The sequence below is a fragment of the Saccostrea cucullata genome, unplaced genomic scaffold (assembly GCF_032062105.1).
Source record: "Saccostrea cucullata isolate Sc308-1 unplaced genomic scaffold, CSIRO_AGI_Scuc_v1 ctg3163, whole genome shotgun sequence".
Lineage (NCBI taxonomy): Eukaryota > Metazoa > Mollusca > Bivalvia > Ostreida > Ostreidae > Saccostrea > Saccostrea cuccullata.
In genome coordinates, this window is record NW_026919264.1 from 111,634 (window position 1) to 131,530 (window position 19,897).

The following is a 19,897-nucleotide window of genomic DNA, read 5'->3' on the forward strand; positions in this document are numbered from 1 at the left end:
AAATTGTTTACAGACAGACAGGCGGACAGACAGCTAGACAGACAGATGGACGGACTCCGGACGCATAAGCTACTGTCGCATAAGCTCTTCTTGTCTCTGACCAGTAGAACTAAAAACAAGAGGCCCATGGGCCACATCGCTCACCTGAGAAGCTTTGACCATTCTGTTCTTTACCAGATTTCCCCCTTGTAATACATAATGCATCCCAACCCTACCCCAATGATCATAATTTAGACATTTTGAAATCTACACTACCCCAGGATCCTTCCATGTGCACATAAGTTTCAGCTTTTCTGGCCCAGTGGTTCTTGAGAAGAATTTTTATGTAAAACTTTGATTCCCAATTGTGGCCCCGCCCTTTCCCCGGGGGTCATGATTTGAACAATTTAGAATCAACACTATACCAGGATGCTTCCACATAAGTTTAAGCTTTTCTGGCCCAGTGGTTCTTGAGAAGAAGATTTTCAAAGATTTTTCCTATACATTTCTATGTAAAACTTTGATTCCCCCTTGTTGCCCTGCCCTTCCACAGGGGGTCATGATTTGAACAATTAAGAATCTACACTACCTCAGGAGGCTTCCACATAAGTTTCAGCTTTTCTGGCCCAGTGGTTCTTGAGAAGAAGATTTTCAAAGATTTTTCCTATATATTTCTGAAACGCAACACCCTAATTTTAGGGGTGAAAATTATATACGGGATATAACTATGTACAAAAAAAGTTAGGATATCTTTTACTTTGCCAAATCAGTTATTTAACGGTTGAATGATTTTCATTCCATGACCGGAAGTTGATTTTTAGCTCCTTGAACAGAAATCAAAAAATTGCATTTTTAATAAAATTATTGACAATATTTTGGGTTTTCAAGGTTTTGTACCTGTTAATTATAATTTAAAATCGGAAAAAATACTCTACTCCCATGGATGCTTCCACATAAGAAAGCAGCATTTTCATTGCTAATGTTGGAAATTTTCAAAATAAAGAAAAGGGAGAGCTACAGATGCAAATATACACTACATAAGATTTTTCCTATATATTTCAAATGCATAAGAATTTCCAAGGGTTACTACACTACGCCAAGTTAAAGAAAATTCGACCTCAGTATCTGAAAAACAGACATTTAAAAAAGGACAAGAATATTTATTTCGCTCAGATTAAGACAGATCATGATTTGAACAATTATAGTGTACATGGCGGACTAGCACGTTTTAATTGAACGGAAGGGGGATGTTTTAGAGTTATGTGTTACTTTATAAGGTTTACAGATAAGAATAAGAATGAATACATAAATGTAAAAAGTAAATTTACAAAACAATGATACTTCATTTGAACTTCAAATGTTATCTTTAGATCTTAGAAAGTAACACATAACTTTTAAAACAGACCATTCAATTAAAGAAGATTTTCAAAGATTTTTCCTATATATTTATATGTAAATTTTTCCGTTTTTAAATGCCTGTTTTTCAGATACTGTAAATCACTTTTTATTCGCGAGAACTTTATTTTCACGCAATTACGCGAGAGAGTGAGCACGCGAAAATTTCATCCTCGCGTATAATAGTATTCCTTAAGATTATACAGAGAAATATTAACAATTCGTGAAAATTATGTCTTGCTTTTGAAGAGTCAATGACTATCTCGCGAAAATAAGGCGTCGCGAAAATTAAGTGATCCACAGTACTGAGGTCGAATTTTCTCTAACTTGGCGTAGTGTAGTAACCCTTGGACTTCCGGTCAAGGAACTGTCATTCATACTTTTGAAACACATGAGCCCGAAAAGTCGTTATGTAGTGTATATTTGCAAAGCTCTTTTCTTTATTTTGAAAATTTCCAACATTAGCAATGAAAATGTGTGCTTTCAGTTACTTTGAGGAAATACAGGCATCATATCCTTACAAGACTTATAATTAACAGGTACAAAACCTTGAAAACCCAAAATATTGTCAATAATTTTATTAAAAATGCAATTTTTTGATTTCTGTTCAGGGAGCTAAAAATCAACTTCCGGTCATGGAATGAAAATCATTCAACCGTTAAATAACTGATTTGGAAAAGTAAAAAATGTCCTTACTTTTTTGGTACATAGTTATATCCCGTATATAATTTTCACCCCTAAAATTAGGGTGTTGCTTCTATTGACATAATTTCTGTAAAACTTTTTCCCAAGCTTTTCATGATTTGCCCAGTGCTTTCATAAGTTTCAGCTTTTCTGGCCCAGTGGTTCTTGAGAAGAAGATTTTCAAAGATTTTTCCTATATATTTCTATGTAAAACTTTGATTCCCAATTGTGGCCCCGCCCTTCCCCCCCGCATCATGATTTGAACAATTTAAAATCTACTCTACCCCAGGATGCTTCCACATAAGTTTCAGCTTTTCTGGCCCAGTGGTTCTTGAGAAGAAGATTTTCAAAGATTTTTCCTATATATTTCTATGTAAATTTTTTATTCCCAATTGTTGCCCTGCCCTTCCCCGGGGGGTCATGATTTGAACAATTTAGAATCTACACTACCCCAGGATGCTTCCACATAAGTTTCAGCTTTTCTGGCCCAGTGGTTCTTGAGAAGAAGATTTTCAAAGATTTTTCCTATATATTTCTATGTAAAACTTTGATTCCCAATTGTGGCCCCGCCCTTCCCCCCAGCATCATGATTTGAACAATTTAAAATTTACTCTACCCCAGGATGCTTCCACATAAGTTTCAACTTTTCTGTCCCAGTGGTTCTTGAGAAGATTTTCAAAGACTTTTCCTATATATTTCTATGTAAATTTTTGATTCCCAATTCTGGCCCCGCCCTTCCCCCGGGGGTCATGATTTGAACAATTTAGAATCTACACTACCCCAGAATGCTTCCACATAAGTTTCAGCTTTTCTGGCCCAGTGGTTCTTGAGAAGAAGATTTTCAAAGATTTTTCCTATATATTTCTAAGTAAAACTTTGATTCCCCACTATTGCCCCACCCTTCCCCGGGGGGTCATGATTTGAAGAATTTAGAATCTACATTATACCAGGATGCTTCCACATAAGTTTCAGCTTTTCTGGCCCAGTGGTTCTTGAGAAGAAGATTTTCAAAGATTTTTCCAATATATTTCTATGTAAAACTTTGATTCTCCATTGTGGCCCCGCCCTTCCCCCATGGGTCATGATTTGAAAAATTTAAAATCTACACTACCCCAGGCTTCCCATAAGTTTCAGCTTTTCTGGCCCAGTGGTTCTTGAGAAGAAGATTTTCAAAGATTTTTCCTATATATTTCTAAGTAAAAACTTGATTCCCAATTGTGGCCCCGCCCTTCCCCCGTGGGTCATGATTTGAAAAATTTAAAATACACTACCCCACAAGATTTGAACAAACTTGAATCTACACTACCTGTGGATGCTTCCATATAAGTTTCATCTTTCCTGGTACAGTGGTTCATGAGAAGAAGATTTTCAAAGATTTTTCCTATATATATCTATGTAAAACTTTGATTCCCAATTGTGGCCCTGCCCTTCCCCCCAGCGTCATGATTTGAACAATTTAAAATCTACTCTACCCCAGGATGCTTCCACATAAGTTTCAGCTTTTCTGGCCCAGTGGTTCTTGAGATGATTTTCAAAGATTTTTCCTATATATTTCTAAGTAAAAATTTGATTCCAAATTGTGGCCCCGCCCTTCCCCCCGGCATCATGATTTGAACAATTCAGAATCTACACTATACCAGGATGCTTCCACATAAGTTTCAGCTTTTCTGGCCCAGTGGTTCTTGAGAAGAAGATTTTCAAAGATTTTTCCTATATATTTCTATAAAAAACTTTGATTCCCCCTTGTTGCCCTGCCCTTCCCTGGGGGGTCATGATTTGAACAATTTAGAATCTACACTACTCCAGAATGCTTCCACAAAAGTTTCAGCTTTTCTGTCCCAGTGGTTCTTGAGAAGAAGATTTTCAAAGATTTTTCCTATATATTCTATGTAAATTTTGATTCCCAATTCTGGCCCCGCCCTTCCCCCGGGGGTCATGATTTGAACAATTTAGAATCTACACTACCCCAGGATGCTTCCACATAAGTTTCAGCTTTTCTGGCCCAGTGGTTCTTGAGAAGAAGATTTTTCCTATATATTTCTAAGTAAAAATTTGATTCCCAATTGTGGCCCCGCCCTTCCCCCGTGGGTCATGATTTGAAAAATTTGAAATCTACACTACCCCAGGCCCCCGCCCTACCCCCGGGGGTCAAAATTTGAACAAACTTGAATCTACACTACCTGTGGATGCTTCCATATAAGTTTCATCTTTCCTAGTACAGTGGTTCTTGAGAAGAAGATTTTTAAAGAATTTTCCTATATATTTCTATGTAAAACTTTGATCAGCCATTGTGGCCCCACCCTACCCCTGGGGATCATGATTTGAACAAATTTGAACCTACACTACCTGAGGATGCTTCCATATAAATAATATGACCAATCATGGCTTTGTTATTCTTGAGAAGAAGATTTTTAAAGACTTTTGCTATACATTTCTATGTAAAACTTTGGTCGGCCATTGTGGCCCCGCCCTACCCCCGGGGGTCATGATTTGAACAATTTAGAATCTACACTACCCCAGGATGCTGCCACATAAGTTTCAACTTTTCTGGCCCAGTGGTTCTTGAGAAGAAAATTTTCAAAGATTTTTCCTATATATTTCTAAGTAAAAATTTGATTCCCAATTGTGGCCCCGCCCTTCCCCTGTGGGTCATGATTTGAAAAATTTAAAATCTACACTACCCCAGGCCCCCGCCCTACCCCCGGGGGTCAAAATTTGAACAAAACTTGAATCTACACTACCTGTGGATGCTTCCATATAAGTTTCATCTTTCCTGGTACAGTGGTTCTTGAGAAGAAGATTTTTAAAGAATTTTCCTATATATTTCTATGTAAAACTTTGATCAGCCATTGTGGCCCCACCCTACCCCTGGGGGTCATGATTTGAACAAATTTGAACCTACACTACCTGAGGATGCTTCCATATAAATAATATGACCAATCATGGCTTTGTTATTCTTGAGAAGAAGATTTTTAAAGACTTTTCCTATACATTTCTACGTAAAACTTTGGTTGGCCATTGTGGCCCCGCCCTACCCCCGGGGGTCATGATTTGAACAAATTTGAATCTACGCTACTTGAGGATGATTCCATAGGAGTTTTATCTTTCATGGCCCAGTGGTTCTTGAGAAGAAGATTTTTTAAAAATGTCTTTAATTTTTCACTAATTCATAATTATGTCCCCTTTGAAGAGGGCTTGGCCCTTCATTTGAACAAACTTGAATCCCCTTCACCCAAGGATACTTTGTGCCAAGTTTGGTTGAAATTGGCCCAGTGGTTCTTGAGAAGAAGATGAAAATATGAAAAGTTAATGACAACAACAACAACAACGACAGACGAAGGACAAATTTTGATCAGAAAAGCTCACTTGAGCCTTTGGCTCAGGTGAGCTAAAAAAAAATACAAATCATGTAACAAGGGGTTGTATCTCTCTCTTTCTCTTTCTCTCTCTCTCTCTTTCTCTCTCTCTCTCTCTCTCTCTCACTCTCTGGTATTACTTTTAACACACTTTACAAGAAAGGAAAAACTTATTAAAATAAATAAAATCTTATTAAAATAATTATACTTACACTGAAAGGATTTTAAAAACATAAAAGTAGTAAACACTAGTCTATGAAAATAATGTTTACTGTTATAAGAAATACGCTTCCGATATCTAATCTAAATATCATTATAATGGTGCTATTCAAAGAATTCAAATGATTACGTGTATTATATATATAAATCAAAGCTATAAATTGTCATTGATTATTAAATTTTTATCAGAAACAAACGATTTTGTGCATTTAATACTATTTATATGGTGCAGCTTGGAGGAGAATTTTCTGGACACGCAGTGCGACACGGAGGGAAATTTACTGAACACAGTGCGACATGGAGTGCATTAACTGAAATTTTTCTAGACACCGTGAGGCACGTTGTGCCTACCTGTATACAGGTGACTCTCGATCTCTCGAAGTTCAAGGGACCACAAGAAAAGTTCGAGAGATCGGGGGGTTCGAGAGATAGGAAGTAAATAAAATCTGGAATTTTCAGTTCCAATCGTCAATGTTCTACTATTATAAATATCGGAAGTATAAGTAAATAAAGTCATTGCACATTTTCAATCGTATTTTACAGGTAATTTACTTGAAATCAACAACAATAATCGTATTTTGAATAAATAAAACGATTTCCTAAAGGTTCAGTATTTATTTGTTCTTATTTCATGATTACATGAAACCTAAATAGCAATTGTCGGTTTAGCTATTCCGCGGCTGGATCGGGTCCTTCACCAGTGTTCACCAGATTTCTCGCAATCAGTATTCAATCCTTGAGAAAGGATTTTCCATTCAACGTTTGACATACTGGGATTATGTAGACTGTAATAACAGTTTGTAAACCTTGGGAATTTATTGACACGTACATTTTCAAATTATTTTCTAAAAATTATCGTCCTGGTTTCAAGTCAAAATAAGTTGTGAAGCAATTCATTTATAGCTTATCAATTATAACCAATTAATTATACCTACACACGGACGACCCTCTAATGTAGTGCCATCTATGTAAACACCCAATTAACACCACCATGCCACCCCCAGGCATTCACTGTTATCCAGGTAAGTACAAGCTATATTAATTTCACGCTTGATTGGCGTGTATGCACGCGCAATCTTAACTTCGAGAGATAGAGGGTAAAAAACAATGAAATCTGTGTAACGGGACCCAGGACTTGGTTCGAGAGATAGAGAACTTCGAGAGACAGAAGTTCAAGAGATTGGGAGTAAATTTGCTTAGATATATAGAGGAAAAAAATGGGACTAGAGGTTCACTTCGAGAGACAGAGAACTTCGAGAGATCGGAGTTTGAGCCATTGAGAGTCACCTGTATTTCAAATCCACATATACCGTGCTACACCATGCGCATGGTGTAACACAAAGCATTTCACACGGTGTTTTTTCCACCGTGCGATGGGGAAAACTCATGCCCTGTACTGTATGTAATCCTTTGTTAAACCTTGATACCCCATAGTGGCCCCACCCTACCCCCTGGGGTCATGATGTGAACAAACTTGAATCTACACTACCTGAGGATGATTCAACATGAGTTTCATCTTTCCTGTCCCTATGGATCTTAGAAGAAGATCTTAGAAGAAGATTTTTAAAAGATTTTTCCTATATATTCCTTTGTAAAACTTAGATCAGCAATTGTGGCCCCACCCTACCCCCCGGGGTCATGATTTGAACAAACTTAAATCTACACTACCTGAAGATGATTTCACATGAGTTTCATCTTTCCTGACTCAATGGTTCTTTCCTGACTCAATGGTTCTTGAGAAGAAGATTTTTAAAGATTTTTCCTTTGTATTCCTATGTAAAACTTTAATCGGCTGTTGTGGACCCACCCTATCCCTTTGAACAGATTTAAGTCTACACTACCTGAGGATGATTCCACATGAGTTTCACTTTTCCTGGCCCACTGGTTCTTAAGAAGAATGCCATTAATTTTTCACTAATTCATAATTATCTCCCCTTAGAAGAGAGCGTGGTCCTTCATTTGTACAAACTTGAATCCTCTTTACCCAAGGATACTTTGTAGCAAGTTTGGTTGAAATTGGCCCAGTGGTTCTTGAGAAGAAGATGAAAATGTGAAATGTTTACAAAGACAACAACGACAGACAACAGACAAATCTTGATTAGAAAAGGTCACTTAATTTGGCTCAGGTGAGCTAAAAATAAAACTTGAAAATTTATCATTCCTGCAGTACATATACCTGTAAACAGCTATGCAATCAAAAATTCCTCTATAATGTAAATGTGGATGATTGACATAATCCTCCTGGGTAAAGACTTGTTCAATTGCAGGCAGGACCAGCTGTAGACTCCTCCAATATCCCTCTATGTTTGGAGTTATTTCTACTTCTTCTTCCATCAGCTTCTGTTGTATGGAATAATGAAGCTTATGGCCCTTTGCAAAAGTCTCTGATTAAAAAGAATTTAAAAAGTTTTAAACAATATAGGCTATAGACTTTTAAAACAATATCCCTTTGAACAAATGCATCTTTTATGTTGTGTCTTCAAAGCAAACATGTATTATGAATTTTCCCTTTACAAATAAGAAACAGTGCTTTCTGTTAATTAATAATATGTTTTATGGTGTGACTGTTGGGGCGAGCGCAGATATGTACTATCAAAAACTTACACATGTACTGCCTATCATTCAAGAAAAAGAAAGAAAAAAAGAAAACAAAACAATAAAAACAAGAGGCCCAGGGGCCACATCGCTCACCTGAGCAAATCGGCTAGGAAAAAACACAAATCAGATCAAAACTGAAAAGTTTACTGAAGAAGGGGGGGGGGGGGGGCTTGAATTTAATGCTACTTTAGAATGCCTTCATATTAATTAATACAGCATATGACTTTGCTGTTCTTGATAAAAAGGTTTTTTAAAAACATTTTCTTCCTATACTATCACTAATTATTGCTTTGAAGTACCTGAGAAGACGATTTTTAAAGATTTTTACTATATATTCCTTTGTAAAACTTTGATCGGTCATTGTGGCCCCATCCTACCCCCGGGGGTCAAGATTTGAACAAAATTGAATCTACACTCCCTGAGGATGCTTCCACATGAGTTTCATCTTTCCTGGCCCAGTGGATATTGAGAAGAAGATTAAGATTTTCCTTATATACTCCTATGTAAAACTTTGATAGGCCATTGTGGCCCCACCCTACCCCCGAGGGTCATGATTTGAACAAACTTGAATCTTCACTATCTGAGGATGCTTCCACATGAGTTTCATCTTTCCTGGCCCAGTGGTTCTTGAGAAAAAGATTTTTAAAGATTTTTCCTATATATTCCTATGTAAAACTTTGATCGGACATTGTGGCCCCACCCTACCCCCTGGGGTCATGATTTGAACAAACTTGAATCTACACTATCTGAGGATGCTTCCACATGAGTTTCATTTTTCCTGGCCCAGTGGTTCTTGAGAAGATTTTTTTTAAAAATGTCATTTTTTTCACTAATTCATAATTATCTCCCCTTTGAAGAGGGCATGGCCCTTCATTTGAACTAACTTGAATCCCCTTCACCTAAGGATACTTTGTGGCAAGTTTGGTTGAAATTGGCCCAGTGGTTCTTGAGAAGAAGATGAAAATGTGAAAAGTTTACGATGACGATGACGACAACAACGACGACAACACCAATGACAACGACAGACAATGGACAAATTTTGATCAGAAAAGCTCACTCGAGCCTTTGGCTCAGGTGAGCTAAGAATCACTTCCTAAGCATCAGGATCGAGATTCCGAACTTCTCGGAAGTTTCCAACAAAATCGGAATACTCAAAACATTGAAGTGATGAAAGTATGACGTCAGATAAAAAGTCCTGTTGTCTTAGGACGCAAACGATAGTTTTATGGCATGGAAATTGCATTAAATCGTTGTTTGTAATTTTTTTTATGTAAGATTGCTATGTTTTAGCCACCATGTTGCTATGCACTGCAAAGGATTATTGGGAATTAACAATGTTTTCACATGGACTCATAAAAATTTCTTGGAACAATGTGCAGATTTCAACCCGAATTTCCTCTGTTCCTACACGTTAGTGTATTGAGCTCGCTATGCGAGTGGCGCTTTGCACCGCCTCGCTGCGCTAGCTATTACTGGTACTAATTCAAAGTACTTGAATAAACTTTTCCCTTTGGTCAGATTTAGACAAAATGGGATATAAAACCCTGGTTTGGGTAATAGAAAATAAATGATGATTGTCAAGTGAAAAACCAAGATTCAGTAAAAAATGTGATTTTTTTCCCTGAGGCCAGCATTTTTTTATTTTTAGGTTTACAAACCTGCTGCTCTAGTTTTTGAATTTTTAGAAAAAAAAAAAAAAATTGAGAAAAACAGAATTTCTTCTTTCCGATGTCAAATTTGAGTCAGGATCGACCCCTGCGAGGTAAAATTCATATTTCAGGAACTTTCATGAATTGTTCATGAACATTCATGATGTGTTCATGAATGGTTCATGACTGGTTCATAAAAATGGTTCATGAATTTTATTCATGAATATATTCATAAAATGTAGTTCATGAACAAATGATGAATTTAAATGAATATTGGTAATTTTCATTTTAAAGACAGAAACCAGAAGTCTCTGTCGAGACTGTAGCTCTACTGGTTTGCACTTATGATAAAGGAAGAGAAAAGTAGCAGTTGGGACTTCACAAAAGCAATAATTAAGACTACAACTGTAGTAGTAGCTTTTAATAAATTTTAACAGAATTTTCAATTTAAATTACTATGGCAACATCAATCATCAAAATCAAAAACACAAAACTGATAACTATGTATCTCAGTGTAGTCTACTTGCATGCCAAATTATATTATAATCAGACTCAAACTGTATTTGGAGTAGCATTTTGAATGTATTTTACAGAAATTTCTATTTTAAGTAACCACGGCAACACCGTTCATCAAAATCAAAGACGATATACAGAATTATGTATCTTAGTATACTCTATTTGTGTGTCAGGTTATACTGAAATCAGACCAAAACTGTAGGAGGAGTAGCATTTTGAATGTTTTTCAGAGAAATTTCTATTTTTAGTAACCGCGGCAACACCGTTCATCGAAATCAAAAACTGATAAATAGAATTATGTATCTTAGTATAGTCTACTTGTGTGTCAGGTTATATTGAAATCAGATCTAAACTGTAGGAGGAGTAGCATTTTGAATGATTTTCACAGAAATTTCTATTTTGAGTAACCATGGCAACAGCCTTCCTTAAAATCCAAAACTGATAAAAAGATATATGTATCTTAGTGTAGTCTACTTGTGTGCCAAGTTATATTGAAATCAGACCAAAACTGTAGGAAGAATAGAGAGACAGCTAGACAGACAGACAGACTGACGACGGATTCATTACTATCGCATAGCTCTTCTGGTCTCTGACCAGTACAGCTAAAAATGTAGAGTTCAAGGTATTATGAATGTTCATGAATTTTCATGAAGACTAAAATAATTGACAAAAATGATTGACAGAAAACACTCATTCCTCTCATAATACAACTTTTGCATGCAGATGCAATTGTTGAACGAGCCCCTGGTATAATTTATATTTAATAACATGCTTTCAACAACTATCTGAAAAAATAAATCATGAAATCTCTAAACATTTTGTATTTTTATTTGATTATAATTAAACAAACACTGCATCATCACTGACAGCATTTTTTTTCAAATCGATTACTTATGTTTCTTCCTAATTTAAATTAAACAGTTACATTGATCATACTGTGCTTTAAATTATCTCGTTTTTCACAACACAACTGTGTTCGACTGAATTAATCTTCTCTAATGTCAAACTTTAAACAAGTTGTTAGAAAACGAAACATTCTAGAAAATAAAAACTTCGTGATCTTCGTAAAAACGTTTTATATATTTATTAACAACTAAAAAATTATATCTCTTGTCTGTACTGTACCGTATTATTCCTGGATTGAAACGCTATACATATTAATTTCGGTGCAGTTAAAATTTCAGTTTTCCTTGCATCGTGTGTAAATGATAGAGCACAGACTGCATGGTTGTAAAGTATCTATGACATAATCCACATTCATATTTTGTAGTCTTAATTCTCCTGTGCATCTTCACAGCTCAGAATACTCAGTCTGAGGGCAAGAGATTGTTATTATCATGTCATATGTCCTCCGTTAATGGGGGGCCGCCATACTTGCTATGAAAATACGAAACTGTATAATTGATGACATAAAAAATTCGAATTCTTCATTGATAAAACTTACTTTGATATAAAAAAATGTATTTTCAGTGAAAAATTATTCAAATAGTGTTTATTATTTTTTTTATAATATAATTCTGGTTGTAACGCTGTATTTGATTGGATAAAAAATTTACTTTATATCGTATAAAATGGGTTGCCTACGTCACAATGACTTGCGTCAAAAACGTATCAATTCGCTTGACGTTACATTCAAATATTGTACAAACTGAAGTCATTTTGTTAGAACAATCATCTTTTTTTCTTACATCAAATGAATGAAAATTAAATCATAAGCAATGAATTTAATAGCTACCCATTTTATACAGTATAAACTGGGTTGGAACAGTTTACGCTTTTTTGTAAACCGCTTCGCGGTTTATAAAGCGTAAACTGCCACAACCCAGTTTATACCGTATAAAATGGGTAGCTATTAAATTCATTCCTTAATTAACAGAAATCTTGGAAATTTGAAACTAAAGTATTTCTTAGCTCTACCTTACATTTTTGAAAAGGCGCAAACTTGAAACGCGCGAAACATTGGAAGTGTGAATTTGTAGAGTGGGAGGATCCGGATTTGTGATCTATAATTTGCATAGTCACTGATCTTTGTCAACTTTTCAAGAAAATAGCAGAATATGAAGGAAGAATAATTCAGAGGATCAATCTACTTCATAACTGGTGAGTTACAAAATATGGAGGCAATCACTGAGTCAGAAATCTGTCTGTAAATGTTACTGTCTACTTGTAAAATAAATTATGTCTTTTTTTAATGAAAGTTTTGTCAATCTTTGCTTTGAGTTGGGATCCAACCACATTTATTATAGACTGAGACTCAAAACATTCATAGGCCTGATTGATCTTCAAAATGGCGGCCCAGGAAAATAGGCTTAAATTCCACTCAGAATCCTTTAATTTGGAAGTGCCTCTGATGAAAAATTAAATGAAACTAGAATGCAAAAAAAAAAAAAAAAAAAAGTCAAGTTTTACAATCATGGGTATTTTCAGCAAATCTTTCTTCTTGAAGGGAAAAGAGAAGCAGTTCACAAATGTTGATGAGCAGAAGACAAGAAACTCTGGCTGCAAAAAAAATCTGAACTCTTGAAAAAAGAAAGAAAGAAAGAAACGGAAATATGAATGATATTCAATCAAAGGACCTAAATGATGAAATTCTGGAAATTCCACATGGAGAGACAATAAGGATTTTTGAATTGACCATCTCTGCTCGAAATGCTTGAAAGCCCTTAAAGCTGTTGCCCTGGTGCTGAACAAACTTTTCTTCTAGACTGGAATTAAAAACTGTTCCATTTCTGGCATTAAAACACACTTTGAAATACCCCGGTATGCTGAGGAAGAACCCCCGTCTCCTTTTGACCAAGTAAGGTTAAACATTCTGCAAAGAGTTGCGTTTGATTTGAAATTTTTCATACTTTTACCAGGAATGAACTACATTAGTTAATTACTATGGTTTAATATATCAGATTTGTCTATTTTAACAAAGATTGCCATGGTTAGAAAACAAACAAAAATTCTGTGAAATCTTTCAAGATGCTGTATTATAAAACATCTACTGTTACTGATTTTAGCATGACTTCATGCATTTTCATGAATAAACATGAATAATAATATTGCATTTTTTGTTACAAATAAGCAAGCTAGAATATTCGTGAATGCTAATGGTTCATGAATTTTATTCATTCATGAACATTCCTGAATAAATTCATCAAACTATTCATGAACAGATCATGAAGATCCAATGAACTTATTATTGGACATTCTTGAAATGATGAATCTTCATGAATATGACTCTTCATGAATTATTCATGAAAAAAAAATATTCATGAATATTCATCAATTTTCTTTCATGAGATTTGAAAATGTCCAATAATAAGTTCATTGGATCTTCATGAACATTTCATGAATAAATTCATGAAAAATTCAAGGAAAATCATGAATTATTCATGATCATCTCGCAGGGGTAATGCTTGACTTATAAATCACTTATAGTCACTTATAAATGACCATACTTGCATAAAGCATAAGTGGCTAATACTGGACTAATACTAAAAATCCAGAATTAACGACTTATAAGTAAAAGAATAAATCACTTATAAGTCACTTATCAGGAATTTCTGTAAGGGTAGACTACAATATTTCTAAGTACAAAATTTGGTTTTACTGCAGGTTGCACAACAGTATTAAATTCTGCTATATATTCTTACCAAAAATGTGCAAGCTTGAGTAGATGTATTATTAATTGAAAACAAACTTCTGAGAAGTTTCCTTTTCAAATCTTGTAAAACAATTCTTTATAAAGATTTTAGTACCAAAAAATACATAACCATCCAGCAAGGCACACAATTAAGTTTGTTTCGGTCGAAGTCGAGCAGGTGCTTGAAAATCTAGTCCAGGGGCTAATCACTCCCCACTCAAGTACAGTATGCAGAACAAGAGGCCCAAGGGCCTTGAATCGCTCTTCTGATAAATTGTACAATCTATCACTTCTATTTTGAAACCTCTAACTCCAAGTATCCTAAGACCCAAGTTGCATCAACTGAAAAAAAATTTGATAATTCTTAGCCAGTTAAGACAGAAGATATTTCAATAAAGCTATTCAAAAGAACATAAGTAGGTCACGGTTACCTACTTTATGATTGAAGTTCTCTGAGGACACAAGATGCATAGACAAAGACAAAGACTGAAGATTCTAAGCAAATAACTTGAGATATTCAAAAGTAGGTCACCATACACCGGTCGGGCTACTCTGGCAAATTTTTACTAGCCCTCACCCTTTAACCACTAGCCCTGACCAACCTAAAGAAAAAATATTTAAAGCACGAAATAGTAATTATTTATGAATAACCCTTTTTTATCATCTTTTTGATTGTATTGGTTTATCTTTGTAATCCGTATTTTAATAACGAAATTTTCCCACACATATGTCAACATCGAAACTAGTTCATATACATGCAGCATGTCATGTTTAGTCCTAACTTTACTTAATCAACTTGTATACAATATCAAAACCATACCATCAAAATTGTTCAGAGAATTTAAGTATAGTAAAAAATATATTATTATATAGTTTTATTGCCATTTACACAGTTTACCGATGTCGTAAACGTGAATCTTTTGACATTGACAATCATAACTTCTCAGCCATTTTGATAGCTTATTGTTCCTCTATAGAAAAGTGGTCGAGTAGTTATGAATGCCTACAATGACTGGTGTTAATAATAGCGCTTTGGTCATGCTGTCTGTTATGTATGTAGTTTTCTTTCTTGCAGTAAATTAGAAACATTTTGATTTTTTTTTTTCATTGATAATAAATTTGTTTAAAAATATATAAGTTCTTTTATTTTTCTTACGCGACCAGTCAGTCTAGTACACAGACATTTTATCCGACCGGACCCATCTTTTACTAGACTCATTCGCTTGGACGTGCCGTAATGTCAAACCCTGCATTCTCCAAAAACCCAAGATGCCCCAACTGACAAAGTTTAACAATATTAGGTCAATAAGTACTTGAAATACTAAAATATAGCCATAAAATGTCAAAAGTAGGTCATGGTGACCTAATTTTTGGTCTGCGTTCCCCAAAAACCCAAGATGCATCAACTGACAATGTTTGATGATTCTAAGCCATTAAAGTACCTGAGATACTTAAATATTGCCATAAAATTCAAAAGTAGGTCACGGTGACCTACTTTTTGGTCGACAAACTTCGTAAACCCAAGATACATCAACTTACAAAATTTGATGATTCTAAGCCAATAAATACCTGAGATATTCAAAAGTAGGTCACTTTGACCTATCTTTTGGTCGACATTCTTTGATAAAGTGCCAATGCCACAGCATGATACGCCCGTCAAAAAATTACAATTATCTTAAACAGTTTAGAGTGCAAGAAAATCATGTCAACCTTGATTGTAAGATTTCTATGATACTTCCATTCATTACAATATTTGTTTATCTATCCCTTGTGCTGTGGGCATTAATTATAACAAATATTACAGCATTCATAGATTTCTATACTGGTTGTGTTAGACTTTGTCAAATGCCCATCATATTAAACAATATCAAATTAGTCTTAACAACTTAATCTATATCAGATTAATTTTGAAAATATTGAGGCTGGCCATCAAATGACATATGCTATAAACTGACCACCAGTTCTTCTGTCTAATTCCCAAAGGATGCAGATAAGACTGCTTGATCAGAAATGCTCTAAAGAAATGATTGAGACAGCTAGCCTTCCTACATTGAACTCATTAATTAATCTTTGACTGGATGCTTGTCTACTCATTACTCCCAAGATAGTAATGGATCTGCACTTTCTACCCTAAAACACTTTTAAAACATATAAAATACTCAATGATTTTTTTTTGAGATTTAATGTCAGACAGGTTTCATATTTAATTCATATGGACAAGTAGGCATGCTGATTCAACCCCACCCCATAAAATTATTAGTTTTTAAATTAATTAATATTATATAATATCAGATTATTAGTTTATTAGGCAATATCAAATTAGTTTTAATTACTTTTCATCAAATTCATTTTAAAACTTAGGCTAGCCAACAAGAGCTATTTTTAATCCAACAGGCTGGCTGCCCATTTGCGCAATTCCCAAAGGGATTTAGACAAGAGGCCCATGGGCCACATCGCTCACCTGAGAAGCTTTGACAATTCTGTCCTTTACTAGATTTCCCCCTTGTAATACAAATTGTGACCCCACCCTACCCCACTGATCATAATTTAGACAATTTGAAATCTACACTACCCCAGGGTGCTTCCATATAAGTTTCAGCTTTTCTAGCCCAGTTGTTATTAAGAAGAAGATTTTCAAAGATTTTTCCTATATATTTCTATGTAAAACTTTGATTCCCCATTGTGGCCCCGCCAAATCCCCAGGTGTCATGATTTGAACAATTTAGAATCTACACTACCCCAGGATGCTTCCACATAAGTTTCAGCTTTTCTGGCACAGTGGTTCTTGAGAAGAAGATTTTCAAAGATGTTTCCTATATATTTCTATGTAAAACTTTGATTCCCCATTGTGGCCCCGCCCAACCCCCGGGGTTCATGATTTGTATAATTTAAAATCTACTCTATCCCAGGATGCTTCCACATAAGTTTCAGCTTTTCTGCCCCAGTGGTTCTTGAGAAGAAAATTTTCAAAGATTTTTCCTATATATTTCTATGTAAAACTTTGATTCCCCATTGTGGCCCCGCCCAATCCCCGGGGGTCATGATTTGAACAATTTAGAATCTACACTACCCCAGGATGCTTCCACATGTTTCAGCTTTTCTGGCCCAGTGGTTCTTGAGAAGAAGATTTTTTAATGACCCCACCATATTTTTGTCTTTTTGTGATTATCTCCCCTTGTGAAGGGACTTGGCCCTTCCTTTTAACAATTTAAATTCTCCTTCACCCAAGGATGCTTTGTACCAAGTTTGGTCAAAATTGGTCCAGTGGTTCTTGAGAAGAAGTCGAAAATGTGAAAAGTTTACGGACGGACAGACGGAAGGACAGACGGACGGACGACGGACACAAAGTGATCAGAAAAGCTCACTTGAGCCTTCGGCTCAGGTGAGCTAATAATGCTGATGCTCTACCAGTTAGCTCCTCTCACTAAACTAATTAATTTCTCTCTAATTGGACATGCAAATTTCTGCTATCAAAATTCTTCTTGACCAGTGCTTGATAATTATACCCATGGGACAAACTGAATTCCTCTCATTAACAAGTTGACATTTGTTACAGATCATGCTCTAAAGTATTTGATGAAAAAATAAGTTTTTACTTAATTTAACACTTTTTAATATGGATACAACTATATTTTTTACATTTTTTAGGATTATGAAATTTAAAATTTAAAAGACTTAGTTTTTTAAAAATTTCACTTAAATTAAAGGTCACAGTGACCTTGAAATAGGTCGCGACACACCTTCGACCTAAGATATATACTTTTGCCAAGCTTGATAGCTCTAGGTCTAATAGTTTTCTAGTTATGAGCCGGACAGGACTTTTCCATATTTGGCCATAGCATCTTTATTAAAGGTCAGAACAACCTACTCTTTGTGCGTGACACACCGTCTACCCAAGAAGTATCAGTACACAAAGTTTGATAATCCTAGGCCTAATAGTATTGAAGTTATGAGCCGGACACGAATGGACAGACGGACTGACGGACATGAAGCCTATAACATAATACATCTCGTCTTAAGACGGGCGTATAAAAACCCAAGATGCATCAACTGACAAAGTTTGATAATTCTAAGCCAATAAGTATTTGAGATACCTAAATATAGCCATGACATGTCAAAAGTAAGTCACCATGACCTACTTCTTAGTTGACGATCTTTGAAAACCCAAGATACATCAACTGACAAAGTTTTGATGGATCTAAGTCTTTAAGTACCTGAAATATTCAAAAGTAGGTCACTGTGACCTACCGTATTTGGCTGAATATTATACGCACTTTTTTCCTAAAATAAATTTCTGTGAGAAAGGGGTGGATATTTTACATCAAATGGGATTTGGATAAGGTTTTCTTTCAGGTGAAACACGGCTATCATACGTACATACTGTAGTACTACCTAGAGACATATGCAATTTCTTTTGTTTATCGCCATATTTTAAACTTCAGAAAGTTATTGTTGGAACGGATGCTTGTTGAAAATGTCATTTTCATAATCTTTTGATTGTAAAATGATATGGAAAAGCAAGTTAAAATTAATTTGAGCTGAATGTTTTTCGTCTCCGTGTATGCCGCCATTACCGATGATATTTTAAGACGTTCACACGATTTACCCAAAAGAATCCAAAAGAACCCAAAAGTAAATTAAAAACTACCCAAAAGGACTTGAATTAAAGAGAATAAATGGATATTCAATGAACACTTTCATCTTTTATTAAAAATAAAATATTTTTTTGGGGGGGGGTCCCCTCCCCACCCACCCATGATACCATGTGCCTAGAACAAGTAAAAAAAAAAAATTATTTCTCCATTAAATATCATATGGTAAGATATGGTAAAATAGAAGTAAAAATATGATATATAAATACTTTGTTATTTTCAGCTAAAATAAAACAATCAAGCTTATCTGACCAGATATCAATAGTGGTTGAGAGTGCATTTCAATAGCAAACATAGTTAGTAACCACTATTGAAATACGACCACTATTGAAATAATAATATCAATAGTGGTTGAGAGTGCAATTCAATAACAGACATAGTTAGTAACCACTATTGAAATACGACCACTATTGAAATAATTAATTTCCTCTTGTATATAGAAAGGACACAGCTTGGGCAAAACCATGATTTATTAAGCATTGTTACAAAGTAAACATAAAAGTATTATTCAAGTAATCATGGGTAATTTCAGCATCGTGAGAAATTATAAATCATGGTAGAATCTACACTAATACTACTAAACTAGACATTATAATAAGACATCACGCACACACCCAACACATACACATACTCACACACAAACCAAAAAAAAAAAAAAAAAATTAATAAATTTGAATTATGAAATAAAGTGACGTGGGTTCTGCCTCGGAGGAATTTCTAAGAAAGTGATGTTAACTGGCCAAAACATGGGTTGAAATAGACGATTAAAGCAATTTGATTGGATGGCACAATGGGCGAATTTAAAAACAAGAAAGTAAGCAATCTGATTGGATAACGGTGACGTAAATAGGTGGCGCTAGTTAGCATTCGATAGGGGTCGCTTTACAAGAATAGAAAACCCCCTAATTTGATTGGTTATCAAATAGAATCACCCTCCGGGCAGAACCCATCTTTAATTTAGCAAATAGATTCTTCCAGTGGAAGATTCCATTAAGGTAAAACGTAAACAAACAAAAAGCAAGCGAATACAGGAGAATACAATGTAAATTAATAATCATTAAACAACTTTATAACACATTAATTTCCTCTTGTATATAGAAAGGACACAGTTTGGGCAAAACCATGATTTATTAAGCATTGTTACAATTAAAGTAAACATAAAAGTATTATTCAAGTAATCATGGGTAATTTTCCAATGTCCAAACTGTAGTAGGGAGT

The 19,897-nt window shown here is 35.0% G+C and overlaps 1 protein-coding gene across 1 annotated transcript in view; it reads right to left on the minus strand.

Moving 5' to 3' along the window:
- LOC134283442 (mitochondrial genome maintenance exonuclease 1-like) overlaps positions 1–19,897 on the minus strand; it is a 125,017-nt gene that overhangs the window by 87,051 nt on the left and 18,069 nt on the right. Inside the window, exon 2 of the mRNA XM_062765893.1 lies at positions 7,810–8,017. Coding sequence (XP_062621877.1) covers positions 7,810–8,017 — 208 coding nt within the window. The remainder of the gene's footprint in view (positions 1–7,809; positions 8,018–19,897) is intronic.